The 19,237-nt window shown below is 44.7% G+C and overlaps 1 protein-coding gene across 1 annotated transcript; it reads right to left on the bottom strand.

The window, feature by feature from the left end:
• Positions 1–1,856: 1,856 nt before the first annotated feature.
• SLC25A20 (solute carrier family 25 member 20) lies at positions 1,857–19,203 on the bottom strand. The gene is made up of 9 exons (XM_033141349.1): positions 18,964–19,203; positions 13,540–13,632; positions 11,939–12,066; positions 7,900–7,990; positions 6,073–6,190; positions 5,631–5,703; positions 4,487–4,596; positions 2,865–2,989; positions 1,857–2,763 (listed from the first exon to the last, which is right to left on the bottom strand). Exons 1-9 carry the CDS (start codon positions 19,078–19,080, stop codon positions 2,701–2,703), a joined length of 918 nt encoding a protein of 305 aa, XP_032997240.1. The 5' UTR covers positions 19,081–19,203; the 3' UTR covers positions 1,857–2,700.
• Positions 19,204–19,237: the final 34 nt, after the last annotated feature.

Genomic DNA, 19,237 nt, shown 5'->3' on the forward strand with positions numbered 1-19,237 from the left:
GAATAGATTGAGGCAGTAGATTAAGGACAAACAATGTTGCCTTCATGTTCTGCTTGGGAGCTTGCAGGAAACTGTGACTGGTGTCAACACCTAGCATCCTAGAGCAGGTGTGCCAGGGCCATGGCTCGCCATCAAGGCCCACAACCAATGCCTGCTATAATCCCACGTTAAAAAGAAAATCCTCCTGGTGGTCCAAGCAGTGCCAGGCAGCTGGGTCTAGCAGCCATTTTAATCCCTTCAATGCTATATTCCAGAGCAACAGCACTATAGAAAATTCAAATGGCAGCTCAGATCTCTATGTCTGCAGTTGTTTCCTGCTGCTGCAAGGTTACTGGTAAATGGATTAAGGCCTGCCAGGGAGCATTTTGAACAGGGCTTCCTCAAACCTGAAGCCTGCTCCGGTTAACAAAATCCTGCTTTAGTTGGAGCTTTGGTTTGATGCAGCAGGGCACAGAATCATAGAATGGTAGAGTTGGAAGGGACCCAAGGGTCATCTAGGCCAACCCCCTTGCAAGGCAGGAATCTCAGCTAAACCATCCACGACTGGTGGCCATGTAGTATTGTTTTAATTAGTAAGGCTGGTTCAAGGACTAGCAACCCTGAAGAGGGGCTGTGTTTTGCAAATGTTCTGAGAAAACTAGCCCCTTAAATCCCTCCCCCAAGTACTGTTCTGGGGGCAATGAATGACTAATATTTAACCAAATGACCTAAGCACTGAATGATGCAATATACTGCAAAGGAAAGCAATCCTTTGTCTTAGATAGGAAGGAAATTACCAGCTTAATGTGTTAATGATGGGCATCGTGAAGTGTTTTACAAGAGATGAAACCACCATCATGAAACTATGCACATGATCTTTATTATTTTTTTAAGGGAACAGTTACTTTTTTAAAAGCTCATAGGCAGCTTGTGCAGGCTTAATTATCTTACTTTGGTAGAGGAGCATATTCCAGAGAGATGATTTCTCTTTGGAATGCCTCAAATATACAAGACACAAGGAGAAATGAGCAGAACGACTGACAGCCAGACAGCCAATTTTTAGTCAAAGCAGGATCTCAACTGTCCCGAAGGAGGACTTCAGGCCCAGCCAAGTTAAAGTTCAATTTGTGTGTTTAACAACAGATTCTCACAGACAGCAACAAATACAAAACTATACACCAAGAGAACATGAGCAGCCTTTTGGGGTTCCCTGGAGAAGCTCGTATAGGATTTGCATTCCTAAAAGAATCTCAGCCCTTAGAACAAGACTCTGGCTCTCATGATGGCAGAGGCTATTTTTAAAATAGCTTGGCTGATATCTATGAGAAGGAAGACAAGTCTCTGCCGATGGTGTAGTAACTCCAAAACGGAAAGTAAACAAGAACACCATGACCAAATCCTGGCTGAGACTCAGCAAATGTATAGTCCTGAACAGGATAATTTGATCCCACTGAAACACTTTACAGATCAATAGTCCTGCCTTTACTGCCTGAGCATGGGATGTGCTTCAGCTAAAACACACCAGGCATGCAATAAAGTCCTCTTGAGGGAAAAACAGCAGTGGAAACAGTCCCTCTGAAGTTGTCCTATTTCAGGCTCTTTCAACTTCCAGTTTTAAAACCTCTCTTGACTTTGAAACCACCATAATACAAGCACAGGTACCATATGTAACAGAATTCATCATTTGGCACCTCAGATATAACCATGAGGTTGGCACTTGTGAAGCTGGTAACCGGTATCACCGGTTACCAGAAAGCAGCTATTGAAAAAGTATTTTAGGGGGAAAGCAGGCTTGAAACACCTGTGTTTCTGTGCTAACCGCACTTTCTAGCCAACTGTGACAGGATCTCTGAAGAAACCTTGAGATTACTCCCTCACACCTGTAATTTATCCGTTTGAGTTTATTAGACATTAATACAAGATTCTGCAGCTCTGTTAATTTTGTATCTGCTGTGTCCAGTTCTCTAGCTTTCAGTGTGTGAACTAGTTCAAGCCAGCATGCCGTGCCGCTGAGTGTGGGCCATACACCTCAAGGTAACAAACAAGAGACTTAAAACCAGTACCTGCCATGACTGAGTAATGCATAAGCCCCACTGAAGTCCGTGGGACTGCTGAAGCAACATTTGTGTTCATGTGCAAGTCTCATTCATTTCCATGCTGCTTACACAGGAACTTTAGTGGCAGACTGTGTAGTGTCTGTAAACCATAGCTAAACAATCCTCCTACGTGGCTGCATGCACTTAAGTGTGAAGTTTATCCTGAGAATTAAATGCACAGTGGCTAGATCTCCAACCCCACCCTCCACCTGGTACTATCGCCACCACCCATGCAGTTCTTTACTAAGATAAAAAAATTGGGAAATTAAAATATTCCTTCTTTATTTCCAAAAGAGGCAAATGAGAAGGAAAAAAAAGTGTTTTAAGAAATTTGACACCTATTAATAGCAGTAAGGTTTTCTACGAGCAGCTTTACCCCTATGGTAACTTTGGGTTCAGAAGGCAGGTATGCATCTCAAACTCCCAACGGGGATGAGAATTGGCTCGAGATTCCGAATGGCAACAACAGCCTCCTCCAGAGGGAGCGAGTAAGGCAAAAACCGGTTATTAAAAAACAAGTCATTTCTACAGCTTATTTTGCTTCATCGTTCCATTTTGCTCCTCTAATGCGGTTTCCTCCTTCCTCTTGTCCTCAGGTTCCCTTAGGAACACGTCCTTCCCGTCTTCACAGACTTGGGGCGAGCCAGTTAAGGAACTTCATGGCTACTTCAAAACCAAGGAAGCAGGCCTGGAGGAAAACACACAGAAAGGAATGAAATGATCCAAATGGAAACAGGGCTTAAAAAAACCAAAAACTACCATCTGTTGATGAGCCTACTGTTCACTTACTGCGTTGGCTGGGAAAGCCCTGAGCATCACAGCAGTAAATCCCTTGTACAGTGACGCCACTCCTTCCTCTCGAATCAGCTCCCGCAAAACGTCTCTGAAGCCATTGGGATACTTTCCCGGAGGAGCTGTTGAGAAAGGTAAAAGCATGCAAGTTATGATTTAAGTCGTCTCATGAGCCCCAGTCACTGAGAAGCCCTGGCCTGCTAAGACAGCCTTCTGCTCCCCCTTCCTCCCTCCTTTCTGCACACCCTCAAATGATAACTACTGCTGTGGGAGCACATTTTCTGCAGTGATAAGTACTGCACAGAGTTGAGGGTTAGGGAACCTGGCTCCTCCAGCACGGCCAGGAATGACGGAAGCTGTAGCCCAGCAACATCTCAACACCTACAGGTTCCCCATCTCTAGTTAAGAGACCGTGATGCAAGCGACAATGTCCCTGCCTTGTGGGGTGGGGAGAAAGGGAGCTGTTCCTTGAAATCAGCCTTGAAATTAACCACTTGCCACTCACTCAAGGGTGAGTAACTTCCCAGATCCACTGTACAAGCCACACTGTGACGAAGATGCTCAGGCAGGCAAAACTTTCGGAACTTATCTGAATGGCTTGTTGAGAAGGCAAGGCATAGCTGTGGTGAAGATGCTGAACCAGCTTTAGAAAGGAGTCCAGGAATGTTCTGGCCCACTTCCCACCTGTCCCACTGACTAACCCAATCTAATGAAAAATCATTAGAGGCATACCAATGGCCTGAAAATACCAACTTCCTTTATCAAACAGGGATGGGGAAACTTGCATGATGCAGCACTACAACTCCCAGAAACCACACTGGCTGGGGCTGATGGGAGCTGTAGTCCCCAAAGTCCCACAGCTTCCCCTCTCTTTGGATCCCCGCTCTTTGTTTGCAGGCAATTATATTCACCACAGCTGACCAGGCAAGCAGCTATTTGCCTCACCAAAAAGCCAGCACAAAGTTTCCTCTGGAAAAAAAAAAACTTAACAGAAAGCCGCAAGGAGGCTGCAAAATGGGACCATACCCCATTTGGGTTCCAATTCCCATAGTGAATAGAGTTGCAGCTGCAAAGCCAACAATTAGGAGGGGAGAAAAGTGATAATTTGTGCCGCACTAGTAACCCAATGGCCACAATGGGAAAGGGCAGTCATTGCACAGCAAATGTCTCATCAAGCTCCGGATTAAACCAGAGAGTGTGGCACGGGCTGTTGCCCAGGAATGATGCTCAGAGGAACTCACTGAAGAAGGCAATGTGCAAATGAAACCTGAAAGAGCTAATCCTTCAATGTGCACTCTTATCCTAAGAATATTGTGGAACTACAGTGGAACTCAGGGTGCGGAGAGCCATGGATAGTGTTAGCCACACCTCCATGTTTTCTCTAATTGCACTCAGGTGAAATTAGCAACGAGTCACTCAAGATGCACGCAATTTTACTGAGCACTCATTGTTCCAATTTGGTATCCCTGCTTCATTCTCAGGCAGCCACCTGCCAAAAACAATTCTGGCAGGGTGGAAGCACTGGATCTCTTTGAACCATGCATTTCAAAAGGTAATGGAAGACCAAAACAGCAATCTCCCAAGAGCCCACCTTTAGGTTAGAGACCAAGCTGACTCACCCGTCTGGAAACGAGACTTCAACACATCTGGAGGGATCGCAACAGCCCAGTTAAAAATCCCTGCCATGCCACCTGCAAACAGAATCCTGGGTACACTGAGGTCACGGACACTGCAGAGAAGATTAAAAAGAGGGAGGGAGAAAGAAAGAAAGAAAGAAAGAAAGAAAGAAAGAAAGAAAGAAAGAGATTCTTCAGTGTCCTCCATCACCAATTACTTCTGTTCTGAATGGTCACAAGGTGCTTATTCTGCATAAATTTAAACCTTATCTGCATTGGCACAGACCATGTTTTTTTTTTTTTTTTTTGCATTTTATCATTATTTGACACTACTGTTCACAGGGTGGTGGTTGTTCTATATTTTTGCATTCCGAGGGCAACATTTCACATATCTGTAACCCACGAGAGTGCAAACTGTAGACTTCAGGGTGCCACAAGACTTAACTTTTCTTTTCAGTTTCTGTTTATGAAGATCACAACTTCTTGGGACCAGAAACGCAACAGACACCAAGGCAGAGGGGATAGGCGGCGGGGAGGTTGACACAGTGCAAGGGCACCAGCAGGGCCAATTTGGACTTTTCCGTTGGTGCACCTGCACCGCACCAGGCTCCTCACTACCTCACCCCCTGTAGTGTCGCAGCTCTGCTCCAACCAGCAAGCTGTTTTTGTTGTTGATAAAAGGAGTTCCTGCAGTGCACTGAAAAAAGGAAAACTTTCCTGCTACAACTCAGGTCAGAGAAAGACATTCTGTCATAATTATTATGTGGATTCCTGCATTCTGCCCCTGGGTCATACTACAAGGCACATATGATGATGAAGCCACTTAGGCTTACTTTACAGTAAAGTTTACTGTAACAGAACGTATTAAGGGCTTTTATCACTTCAAATCCTTTATAGATATGTAATCTTCTTATTAGTAGTAGTGCATTTTTTATTTTTTTAAAATGGCTTTCCTGTAAACAAATACAACAAAACTAAAGAACACATAACCAAGTATTTGAGCATTTCCCTGGAAACAATTGCTAATGGGGTGCACCATGTCCAAGCGTACTGGTGTTTTTGATAATTAAGCACACAGGATTATCCTTATTCAGCAGCAGGAAGAATTTCTTAGATGTACTGGTGGGAAACGTAGGGTTTTACTCACCTCTGCCCTTCAGGTGTCAAAATATGTTTAAGCCACTCATAGGTCATGAAGTACATCCCACTGGCTGGAACATCTGGTAAGACAAACGCAAATTCGGACTTAAGAGAAACCAGAGGCACAACCGGGGCCTGACTTGCAAGGAACATTCTGCAAGGAAGGAAATGGCACAGAACATTCCTCCAGGCCCCAAAGCAGAACAAAGTGGGCTTGACTCCTTGATTGAGACAGGGGCAGAGCTGGGGGGGGGGGGGGAGAACAGAAGCCAGAAATACAATGTCATCTGTGACTATAAAACACAAAAGGAGCAATTCGGTGCCAAACTCCCCCCTCCCCTTTTAAAAATCTAGCTACTTTTATTGTTGTTTTAACAAAACTTTAAGAAAAAAATAACATTTGCAACATTCCACAAACAGGGCTTTAGGGGCACCTGACCAGCAATTACCTCTCATGAGGGTGAGCACCGTTCCTTTGTAAACACCTCGAATGCCAGCCTCACGATAAAGCTGTTTGGCACAGTCCATAGGGCCTCCATATTTAATTTCACCAGAGGCTGCCTGGATCTAAAGGAATTAAAGAATGATTTTCTCATCAGCTATAACTACATAGTTGTAGAAATTCCCCTAAATCTAGAACTCCTGAAAAGGCAGCTCTGCAAATTTGATTCCTTCCTCGGAAGTCAACTGCGAGGTATGAGCCGCAGGATGTCAAGGGATGATTGTGCACTGAATTGGCGGAAATTGAAATCCACTTGATATACGGTAGATATTTATTGCATATATTTATTCCATAGGCCATCACAATTGCATAAAAATACACAAACGAGAAGGATAAGACAAAGTCAGAATGAAAATCAACTTCAAAACTTCTTGTGGTCGCTCTTAATTTTAGCTTGCTCAAATTTGCGAGTCGCTTCTGCAAGCCTGGTGTGAACATTCCGTTCAAAAATTCAGACTCAAATTAAAATTGAACAAACTATCAGCTGCTCTGCCTGTATACTTCTTCCCCTTCCAGCTCTTTAACATCTAATTTCCTTACCTAGTCCAAAAAGAGCCTGCAAAAACTTCCGTAAAGCGTATCATTCATAACAGTAATCAAATGCAACATTTAGTGACTTCGCCTGGGGGGGAGGTAGTCAAGCTGTAAACGGATGTAGACTTGGAAATAAACAAGCAGGCTGTTTATATGGGGAATGAGAAATGAACCTGCACATTCAATACATTCAGATAATCACAGGCTGGATAACGGGCGTGTTATTATGGGGAGCTTTTAATAAGGTCTGGAGGTCCAAGGCTCTGATATGCCTGGTGTGAGCTACCCCCATTTCCCTCCCTGATCCAGGGAAACTGATTTTGGGGAAAGAGGAAGAGACTATTCTGGTCTACAAGATAGGGCCCATCAGAAGTGAGAGGTTCTCTGGAGAGAGTTACTTGAAAGCCAGGAAAGTGTCAGGGTGTGCCACAGGCCCCTGACCGTTGTCTCTCTGAGATGTAAGATAAATTCACCGCGAGGAACTGCAGCAGGGGGGAAGGGGGCTGTAATAAGGTTGGAAAAGTGCTGTCAGTGTCCTGCTGTCACAGAGAGGCAGGTTGCTTCTTTAAGAAAGGCCACAGGCCAAAGCTGAAGCCTGAGGACCAAGGAGAGAATTACGTGTCAGTGTCAAATAGGACCAGCAGTAGGTATAGGACCCTTGCAAATACTGTAACAGGCCCGCCAACCCTATTGGGAGAACACTGTCCTAACCAATTCAGCGTAAACATGCTAGGAACATCCTGCAAGCTACTGCAGGACGCACAAGCCTCTGGCCAGATGACTGGACCTCTGTTCCACCCATCGCTCTCCTCACGCTCCTGCAGTCGTCACTGCACCCTACTTACAGCACTCATATGAGCAAGAAAACATTGCTGGTGGGAATGTGATGTGCCAACAGTTAGTAGTTAGAGGCAGGGCCTAGTTTACTGGCAATTTTAGCATCCTCTCTCATTCATATCTATACACACTTCCACACATACATCTTTTTTACACACACACACACACACACACACAGAGAGAGAGAGAGAGAGACTCATATGCTTAGCCAAGTGGACTGGGGGACATCAAAAACCTTTAGAAAACTTTATATTTACATGGTGTCCTGCTAAACTCAGACTGAAGGCTAGAGGAGGACACCCAGTGATAAGAAGGAAATATAAGGATGCAAAGCCTTTGCTAGGGCACAATGGCCAGACAAGCTTCCTGGAAAGGTTGGGTGGCTTCGTGAAGCCCCTCTTACCTGCAAAAGGCACTTGATTCTCTCTCCTGGAGCCATGATTACAGTGGTGAACACCCCAGAAAGCATGCCTGCAGCAAAAAGCTGGGGATATCTGCATAGGGATGAAAGGACATTAATCACGGGATTTGCATTTTCCTAAACACAGAGTCAGGAAGAGATGTAGTGATGACTCCCAACGCGGACGGTGTTTTTAAAGTGAATTAGACCAGTTCATGGGGGTAAAGGCTAATAAATTCATTTATCAGACTCCTGGTCACGATGGCTATATCTAACCTGCAGGATCAGAGTCAGTATGCCTCTGAACATCAGTTGCTGGGGGTCACAACTGAGGGCTCTTGTGCTCATCTCCTGCTTGTGTGCATTCCAGAGGCGTCTGCTTGGCCACTGGTCAGCCACCCGTAGGGTTCTTGTTTCCTCACTAGGCCTTGCCATGCCACTGTATTAAATCAACAACTGCTCAGCAGCGTGGCATTTTAGACTCTGTTCTTTCAAAGCCCCTTCCATTTCCAGAACAAAAGAACTAAAAATGCCAGCCAACTATTAAAAATACCTATGCATATTATCAGGGCTGTTCCCTGTCGACGTTAAAAATTCCAATTATGTGCCAAGAAAACCAACGTTCTGAGCAAAATGTAATCATGCAATTAAATGATAATTTCATCGTCTTTACTCCCCACCCCACCCGACTTACATCTCACCAGGTGCTTCAGAAAGAACCTCAGAGCAGCCAACAACAATTTTTTAAAAAATAACAAAAGCCAATTAAAAATATAAAGGCAGCATGAGCAGTCATTACAGAACCATAGTAGCAGCAGATTCAGATAGGTCACTACAAATTTGGAACAATATTTGCATATTCCCCCACGCCCCGAACTTTACCTCAGGGGTGGGGGAACGTCAGGTCTCACGCAGGCCTTAGTCCAGCCCTTTGGGACTCTTATCACGGTCACATCTTCTCTCTCAAGATCACATACCTTGCTCTCTTTTCTTCAAACCCTCCTTGAGGTTTTTTACTTTTGCCCTTGAACTCCAATAATGCAACTTTAAAATGAAATAAAATTTACACCTGTTGTTCCACCCACCTTTGCCCCTGGCCCCATGCACCATGTTAACTAGGATGCAAATGTGACCTTGGTCTATCTGAGGTTCCCCACTCCTGCTTTACTGGTGTGATGGGTGGGGGAAACTGCCTTAACCAACCTCAAAACAGCCAAAATGAAGCACACCAAAGTGGAGCTCTTCAGAATCTCTCTTTGTTTTAACGTCCCTGAAGAATTTAGTATCATCAGCAAACTTGGTCACCTAATGTCAGAAAAGCCAATTCATCCCCCCCCCCGCAACTGTTGATAAGCTAAATACCAGCAGAGGGCCTTCTCACTAGTGGTGCCAGCCCTGTGGAATGCCCTCCCATCAGATGTCAAGGAAATAAACAACCATCTGACTTTTAGAAGACATCGTGATTTTAATATTCTGCTGGGAGCCGCCCAGAGTGGCTGGGGTATAAATAAATAAATTATTATTATTATTATTATTATTATTATTATTATTATTATTAGGTTCAGTCCTGCAGGGAATGTGCTGGCGAAGGAGACCTCTTTCCCCCACCCCTGTGAGTCCACTATGACAGAAGACTATAACTAACCTGCCCATCTATCACCTGATATCATCACGACACCAGAGGATTAATAGGCGGGCGGCTGCACCCAGCTGTCAAAGGTGGCCCATGGGAAACATGGGGAGATAAAAGATCTGGCCCACCAGGCCCAAAAAGGTTCCCCGCCCCTAGAATGGACAAACTCACAGACGAGAAAATTTACCAATGGCTACAAGTCATGATGTTACCTCCAGGGTCAAAGGATCCTGTGTCAGAAGACCAGTCGTTGGGGAACGACTGTAGGGGAGGGCAACTGTCATCACTTCCTCCCATGGTCATTTGACAGACCACTGTGGGGAAACAGGTGCTGGACCAGGTGGGCAGGCCTTTAGCAGGGCTGTTCTTATGTAAGTCTGCAAAGAGCTGAGGTATGAGACAAATTCTGGGAATCCAGCATGATCCGGATGCACTTACCGTGTTTTTTGCTCCATAAGACGCACTTTTTTCCTTCTAAAAAGTAAGGGGAAATGTCTGTGTGTCTTATGGAGCGAATGCATGGTCCCTGGAGCCAAATTGCCCAGGGGGGAAAGGCAGATCCTGCTTTTTCTGTTTTAGAAAGAGCTAAAGGCTAACAAGAGGGAAAGAGAGTGTTGAAAGGAACCCGCTCAACAGCTGATTGCAGGAGATCGGGGAGGGAGATAAGGGAGCTAGCTCCCTTCCTGCCCCGCCCAGGCCCCTTGCACAGTGGGATCCTGGGAAATTGAGGATCCTGGGAAATTGAGTTTTTCAGCCATTTGGGGCTGTTACTTTTCCTCTTGCTTTCTATTACTTGCTGGTGCTTACTGGTTTGCTTTCTTCTTGCTTCCTATTACCTACTGGTGCTTACTGGTTTGTACTGGTTTGCTTTCCTTTTGCTTTCTATTACTTGCTGGTGCCTACTGGTCTGTACTGGTTTGTACTGGTTCGCTTTCCTCTTGCTTCCTATTACCTGCTGGTGCGTACTGGTTTGTACTGGTGCTTACTGGTCTGTACTGGTTTGTATTGGTGCTTACTGGTTTGTACTGGTTCGCTTTCCTCCTACTTCCTATTACTTGCTGGTGCGTACTGGTTTGTACTGGTGCTTACTGGTCTGTACTGGTGCTTACTGGTTTGTACTGGTTTGCTTTCCTCTTGCTTCCTGTTACCTGCTGGTGCTTACTGGTCTGTACTGGTGCGTACTGGTTTGTACTGGTGCTTACTGGTTTGTACTGGTTCGCTTTCCTCTTGCTTCCTATTACTTGCTGGTGCGTACTGGTTTGTACTGGTGCTTACTGGTCTGTACTGGTGCGTACTGGTTTGTACTGGTTTGCTTTCCTCTTGCTTCCTATTACTCGCTGCTACATACTGGTTTGTACTGGTGCTTACTGGTCTGTACTGGTTTGTACTGGTGCTTACTGGTTTGTACTGGTTTGCTTTCCTCTTGCTTCCTATTACCTGCTGGTGCTTACTGGTCTGTACTGGTGCGTACTGGTTTGTACTGGTGCTTACTAGTTTGTACTGGTTCACTTTCCTGTTGCTTCCTATTACTTGCTGGTGCATACTGGTTTGTACTGGTGCTTACTGGTCTGTACTGGTTTGTACTGGTGCGTACTGGTTTGTACTGGTTTGCTTTCCTCTTGCTTCCTATTACTTGCTGGTGCTTACTGGTCTGTACTGTTTTGTACTGGTGCTTACTGGTTTGTAAGCAATGATTTTCCCCCTTTACAAAAGCTGCACAAATCTGAACTGATCCTCAAAAAGCAGGGCTTTTCCCTTTGCAAAAAAAAAGCTGCAAAACTTTGAGCTGACTCTCAAAAAAACAACAACCATGTGTCTTAGAGGAGGAAAACCAGAAAAAATATTTTTTCCCCTGGTTTTCTCCTCTGAAAACGAGGTGCGCCCTATGGTCCGGAGCGTCCTATGGAGCGAAAAATACGGTAGCTATTTGGAGAACTGAGGGCGTACCAGAAAGATCTGTACGTCGTGGGAAGGTCGGGTTATGTACATCACCAAGTGTAGGCTCAGTGAAACAGTCGTCTCGGCATATACCTAAATGGGATTTATGTGCTCAGGCCCACTATTACGAGGAGGTGTTACGAGCCTGCCATTATGTAACACACACCACACTAATCTAAAATATAATCCTTCCTAAATAGATGCAAGTTTTGCCTGGGAAGGAAACTGTGCAGCAACAGCCCACACAGTGTCTGTTTTCAGCTGGTTGCAATCAATCCCACGCTTCCAGGAGCCTTAAAGCTTGCCAGATTTATTCATTTCGCAAAAAAACCCAACCCCTATGTATATCTAAAACGGGGAGGGAAAAAATAACACGGTTCTTGGCTGCAGTGCCGGAATGTGCAATTTTATACGTCACAGTAGCCTGGAATGCCTCGACAGCCTGTTGCTAGATTATCGGAAGTCACTCACGTCAGAACGTCATCGGGTGTCCTCTGCTGGAGTTTTTTCCCCAAGCCGAAACCAAAGAAACACACAGCAAACATGGGGGTCACACCAACAATCGGAGCCGCCATCCCTTTATACAAACCACGGACTCCCTGCAAGACACAGCAAGGCAGTGGATTACTTTGGCTTTTCTGCAGCACTTCACAGGGGATGCTATTTCCTCATCGGATATCAGCAGCAGACCCTATTCTAGATAGAATGAGTAGCTGCGGGGTTATTGTGAGGAAGAAGGGAAGCCAAATTCATCTGCAGCCATACTTTCTTAAGATACGTTTCAGAGGCTCTGTTCACACATCATGGTAAGACATAAACCGTGGTTTACCATGCATGAGCCGATTGCATCCACTTTGTGATGGGCTGTACAAACCGCACTATATCTGGGCCAGGGGTGATGCTTCCTTTCACTCGAACAAATCACAATTGGTGACCTAAGAACAAGGTTTGGCAGAAACAACTCCCATTCACAGTCTTAACCAGAACTTGGCATTCCCATCTTAACAAGGATTTGAAACAGATTAAGAGGGAATCTAGTTGGCATTAAGCATGGTTAGAGGTGGTGCAAATGTAGCATTCAACCTCTGTTAAAAAGGACAGGGGAAAAGAAGGGGAAATTTGCTGCAGAAATTAGAAGAGGGAAGAGGAGGAAGTAGAGCATGGAGCGATAGATTTCAGAACTATAATTAATAACAATGCAGTAATGTAAGGGTTACGATATTCTTCCCTACTTTCTTCAAGGTAAAGGAATGGCAAAAGGGTCCTGGGATATCATCCAGAAAGCCCCTAAAAGCACTTGTATAAATTACACATAAATAACCACACATGGCTACAGAAAAACAATTATGTGTACACAGATTGTACATGTGTTGAATGTAGCAGCCATATTCACACATCAAATAAACCATGGTTTATCATGATGTGCACCAGCTGCAGTGAGCTTTAGATTTCTGCACTCCTCCTCCCACCTTCTGTGTTGCTGGAAAGAAGCAATCAGGAGCATTTAATTTCACTTTTAGTAAGCCATTACTTCCCATTCCAGCTGAACCTGGGATTGTAGATGGACACTACTGTTTCAAAACAAGCACAATCCATAGGTTATGAAGCTGGTTGGTTTAATCAAACCAGAGTTAGCATAATTCATGATCCCCAGTTTGGACAAAAAGGGGAAGTTGTGTTTTACCAAAGGCAAAAGCATCTACAGTCTTTGTTCCAGTCACACAAGACAAGGGGAGCAGGGAGGAGCCTAAGGGTCGCTATGGGTTGGGCACAACACAATAAACCTTATTATGAAGTGCAAACCAGGGCACTGTGCAAACAGCCCCGAAATGTCAGGTGTCACATTTTCACAATTATATGTGCTTAGGAGTTGGACAATTACCTTTTACCTTTATAGCTAACTAGTTCTCCTGTCAAAAAAATAATTTCCCATTGAGTCACTTGAGCATGAGTCATTTGATCTGATAACCCAAGAAGCTCTCAATCTTCGGCAAGACATCATTCTGACACAATTTGATTTGGAGAAGCAAGTGATGTTTCTGACAGGCATCACAATTGAACTGACACAATACCTCGGCGACGAGAGTCTTTCTGAAGCAGTCAAAGGTCCCAGAGTAGAGTGCAGGCTGCCCAGGCAAAGGTTTCGGTTGGGTCTGTAGCCTGACCTGCAAAACAAGTTGAAGGGGGGAGGGAATGCAATGAATGCAAACATCTCTTTTATTACTGGGCCATTTTTATTAGGAAATAGGTTTCTAATAGAGATTGCTAGCACCCACCCATAGCTCTGATTCCCTCAGGCACCTTTCTCCTAACCCATCACATGACCCTCATGTTTTCAGTCTTCAAATCCACCGCTTACCTGATGAAATAGAGTGCTGTGTAATGGGGTTGAGGGGTGGCAGTTGGCTTGTTTGGTGGCCTAATAAATTGGGACTGGCAGGCATTCAGCTAATTATATGGCTGAATAAGAGCTGCAGAGATAACATACAAAATAAGCCAAAGAAACAGCCTTCCTCTGTCAAGGTTGGGCCAGAGCCTAAGGGAAGGATCTCCTGAAACTCAGACCTGGGAGATTAAGGATTCGTGTTGATTTGTTTCTGGATGAGGCGGCTAACGTGCTCTGCATTACTGAGACCTAAGATGATGAGCTGGGAGGAGATGATCTCTCTCAGCTGTGCTCACTTGGGCAGCCAGTTCAATACCAAAACAGGCTCAATGGCCAGTGAGAACGAACCTCTCGAGGACTACCATCTCTCTCACTCAGCTTCCTATCAAGATGAGCACCAGCTTTGAATGCCTGATGCTGGGTAATCAGGGCAGATAAGGATTTCCACTGATGTACAGTGGTACCTCTGGTTACGTACTTAATTCGTTCCGGAGGTCCGTTCTTAACCTGAAACTGTTCTTAACCTGAAGCACCACTTTAGCTAACGGGGCCTCCCGCTGTCGCTGCACCGCCAGAGCACGATTTCTGTTCTTATCCTGAAGCAAAGTTCTTAACCTAAAGCGTTATTTCTGGCCAAAACAAAATAAAATAAAAAAATTCCTTCCAGTAGCACCTTAGAGTCTAAGGTGCTACTGGAAGGAATTTTTTATTTTATTTTGTTTTGACTATGGCAGACCAACACGGCTACCTACCTGTAACCGTTATTTCTGGGTTAGCGGAGTTTGTAACCTGAAGCGTATGTAACCTGAAGTGTATGTAACCTGAGGTACCACTGTACCAACAATCACTGCAGGTTCAGAGTCTCCCAGCCTGACCTGATACGGGTTAGTGCTGAGGACCCTAGGAAGGTTAATCATCATCATTGGTGCTTTTTTCTGGGGGGACACAGGGGTATGCATACCCCTAAACATTTTGTGAATCTAAGTTTGGCCTCATTGAGGGGCAGTATTTCAATATGAGTAGGAAAATGAGAGTATCCCTAAACATATTTTTTTTAGGAAAAAAGCATTGATAATAATAATATATATATACCCTGCCCATCTCGCTGGGTTTCCCCAAGTTGTCATGAGCAAGCCTGACATCCTCGTCAAGCCTGCCTTAACTTAGTTTTTGGAATCACCACAATGCTTTCTGTTCTTTGCAACCATTGTAAGAAATAAGCTCATTAAAATTTCTGACAATATTTGACCAATCTGTTGAAATGAACCCCCCCCCCCCCCGAGAAAAACTGCTTGCGAAAACTAGAGCTGATGTTTTACACTTTCACTGGCCAACTGCATTGGGGTTCCCGAGACTCATTCGCCACCCACCTGACGAGGTTATGTCAGGCAAATTCCAGTGCTACTATTGATCACTACTCTCAGCAAAAGGACTGCAGTTCAATGCTTTGATTGCAAAAGGCCCCAGGTTTAATCCTCGGCATCTCTGGGTAGGGCTGGAGAAAAACTCATGCCAGAAAAGCAATTAATTAAGAAGCCTGCAAATGCACTGATAAAACAGAATATTAAGATGCTGCAAACCTCATTCTCAATGCTAATAAACCAGGAAGTTGAGTGGAAAATAAAATTGATAAAACAGAAAAACTGTTTGATAATATTTATTGGAATTTCTAAGATACTACATGGACTTATGTAAAGCTGGAAAGGAAGATATGGGGAAAATTGAGGACTATCTAAGGCAGAGTAAACTACCAAAGACTCCGAAAGAGAAGATACACCAACTAAAGGCACTGATTACAATGATGGATGTACAATTTGCAATAGGGAAAGCAAAACTAGGTAAATCGCCAGGACTGGATGGACCTACAGAAAAGTATTATAAAAAAATTAAACAATCAGCTGGCTTTCCCATTGAAGGAGGTGATGAACAATATAATGACTAGAGGTAAACTACCAGATTCTTGGAAAGAGGCCTACATAACATTAATTCCAAAACAAGATTCTGACTCACTCTCAGTTAAAAACTATAGGCCAATCTTGCCATTAAATAATGATTACAAACCTTTTGCTGACATCTTAGCGAATAAGTTAAAGGTAGCTCTAAAAGAGATTATACATCATGATCAAGTGGACTTTCTTCCTGGCCGACAGATGAAATATAAGGAATGCAACAGATATAATGGGGTGGCCCCTTTTGGGGGGTTCAGGTCAAAGTTGTTGAGCTTTTTTTTTTTAAAGAGAAAGACTCGTGCCAGAAACCCTGGACAGCTGCTACCAATGGTCTGATTCATTATAATGAAGTTTCCTTTGTATTGAAACTATTGATTTTGCCTGGGCTAGGGCAGTGTATTAGTTCAGTCTGTGGAAGTTCTGGGGTACAAGAACTCCTCCACTGATCACATTCTTCTCCATTCTGTGTGTGACCAAGCCAGCATACAAAGGGCAAGTCCTCCACGCTCCTTCTGATATCTGCCCTGTTTAAAACAGTATGCTAGAGCCTCCTGATCTAATGATTAGCAGGAGGGCGCATACAAAGGCAAAGTCCATTGTCCTTGGTTTCACAAGGATCAAGAACTTCCAACTCATCCGATTAAGACAAAAAATACACTGGAAACTGGACTATAAAAAACAGGATTAAAGAGGTTTCATCCAGGTTGCAAACCTGCGAGGAGGAGAGACAGAACATTATAAACTGGTAGGTGAGAAGGCACCATGACACTGCAAGCAGAAATATACTGTATAACAATTCTGCTGTTAGCACAAATCTGGACTAAAAAAAGCTGGAAAAACCCATTTGCACATATTTGCTTTGTGCACACAGGTCATGGGGAAGGACACTGGGAAGCTATGGAGAGCACAGCCTGAAAATCCTACTCATTAACCACTCATACATTTATCTCCTCTAGAGACCTCAAGGCTGTATGATCAGCTCTTCCCTGCCCCATCCATTGTATCTTCACAACAATTAGGCAAGGTATGGCTGAATGGGGATTTGAACCTGAGTATCTCCAGGTTTAATCCTGCACCATCCATTATATTACTCTTCAGCCCTCCTCTCCTAGTTTCTGTGATCTCACCAAGCATTACCCATATGCTTTCAAAACCCATTTTCACAGCTGTAAGGGTTAGAGCTTTAAAAAAAGAAAAGAAAAGCGAACTAAAATTCTTAGAAGATGCTGCACTCAGTACCCTGTACCAAATTTTCCTCTAGTGTAGAAATCCCAAGGGCTTGCAAAACGACTGGCAACAAATATATTTTATCAAGATTGGCCTCCCTAATGCTTCTCCTCCCAAAGCAGGTCACAGTATAACCCATGACCACATTTCAGAGAACAGGTATATCTTGTTCTACCTCCATGGTTTGGAAAATAACTAGGAGAACCAAGCTGAAAGATTCCGTGACCCAAAGCAATTTCACCATATGCCCCATGCATCCAGGCTACATGGTTAAGAGACCTCTAGTGCAATGCTATATTGAGCCATGCAAAACAGTTGGTAGGATATTTTTTTACTAATTTTTATTGATCTGCCGTAAAGGTATGTACAAACTAAGACATAACCATGTGAACAGAAACAGAACCGCACATGAAGCAGATTCAGTATACAGTGGTACCTCTTGATGAGAACGGGATCCGTTCCGGAGCCCTGTTCGCATCCTGAGCAGTCTGCAACCTGCAGTGCTGCTTAGATGCGCGGGTGACGATTCAGCACGCATGATGCCATTTAACATGTCTGCACATGCACGACCCGCCGTACCCGTTCCGGTACGAACGCAACATGAGGTATGACTGCATATATATATATATATATATATATATACACACACACACACACACACACACACACATTCAAGATCAGTCTGTATAACCCAACCACATAACTTCTGGTGTTGCTGTTGCCAGTTCACAGTGGCAGTGTTCAGCAGTATTATTATTATCTGTTGAATACCGCTCTTTAACCAAATATTACAACATAAAAATACAAAATAAAAATACAAAACGCACAATAAAAACTCATGCCGTATCTGCTGGGAAATAAGTACCCATGAATTCATTGGAACTTACTCCCAGGTCATTGGGCAAAAAACTGCAGCCTAAATGAGGAAGAAAATTAACAATGAATATGGACCAGCGATCTTACCACTGGTATTTTACTGGTTGCCATTTTTATCTCTTTTTATGACTCAAGCTTTCGCAACGTTGCCACCAGCCCTATCACAAATAACCAGCTTGCAAAATTACAACTGGCATGTAGACAAGGCCCTACCTGCGTGCAATTAAGCTGGCACTCCTACCAGAGGCCAAGACGCATCTTCCCTTCCCCTTGGTAAAGGGCACAGCTACACAAATATTTCCAATGCAGTTCCCAACACCAGCAATGCTCCATTGCTCTCCTAACACTTAATTAACTTTAGGAAACGTCAGCAGCAGCTGCAGCTCATGCTATCCACGTTGCTTTCATAACTTTTTATTTAGGTACTTGTGTATTTTAGTTATTAAATGCACGAGTTTTGTAAACCGCACAGAGGACTTGACTGGTGGTATAAAAAGTAGTCACGCATTTAAAAAATAATAATTTTGCACTGCGAGGAGGCGAGCCCGAAAGACACCACATGGCAACTTCCCACATTCCCCTAAGAACTCCCTGTAGCATCAGTGCAGGGCGCTCTGACAGAAACAGCGAAGTTCAAAACTCCTTTAAGGGCTCGCCGTGTCCGCAGTGCGTGCTGGGAGTTGCGGAGCAACAGCTTCCAAGTCTTCCCCCCCCCCCCATTCTGCTTCTTCGCGCGATGCATGACGGGAGCTGGAGTTCTTTTCAGCCCGCGCCATTCGAAATGCCATTCATTCTTGGGGTGGGGGTGCAATACCGGGGGTGGTAGTCCATGGACCAGTCTATCCGAGCCTTTCTCAAACTTGCATCCCTAGAGGGTTGGTTTTTTTTTAAATGGACTACAACTCCCATCATTCCCAGCCAGGATTGCCACCGACCAGGAATGATGGGAGTTGTAGTTCAAGGACAGCAGGATTTACCCTCCCTCCCTCGCCTCAGCCCGCGCGGTGTGCCCTGGGGCTTGTAGTCCCCAGATCTCTCTCCTTCGCCCCGCTCCTCACCTTGATGGTGTCCAGTGGGTGTCCCACGAAGACCAAGCAGACGCCCCCGAAGCCGCCTGCGAAGAAGTTCTTCAGGGGGCTGATGGGCGCCTGGGAGGGCCCCTTCTTCTCCGCCATGGCTGCTCCGGAGGCGAGGTCTCCTGTCCTGCCCCGTCCTGCCCTGCCTCTTGCTTAACTACTCCAAGCGACCTTTACCCTCCTTTTCCCTCCGCAGCCCGTCCGGACTCAAGAGCACAGAAAGAAACCTCCGGCGCGCCTAGAGAGGCCGCAACTG

This window comes from Lacerta agilis, chromosome 2 (genome assembly GCF_009819535.1).
Source record: "Lacerta agilis isolate rLacAgi1 chromosome 2, rLacAgi1.pri, whole genome shotgun sequence".
NCBI lineage: Eukaryota > Metazoa > Chordata > Lepidosauria > Squamata > Lacertidae > Lacerta > Lacerta agilis.

Bases quoted from the DNA above. Each gene is read 5' to 3' on its own strand.
- SLC25A20 (XM_033141349.1), bottom strand. From the start codon at position 19,080: ATGGCGGAGAAGAAGGGGCCCTCCCAGGCGCCCATCAGCCCCCTGAAG. The intron at 4,597-5,630 runs GTGAGTAAAACC...TCTTCTCTGCAG, and splicing joins TTGACACCTGAAGGGCAGAG to TGTCCGTGACCTCAGTGTAC. The intron at 2,764-2,864 runs GTAAGTGAACAG...GTTTTCCTCCAG, and splicing joins GGGCTTTCCCAGCCAACGCA to GCCTGCTTCCTTGGTTTTGA.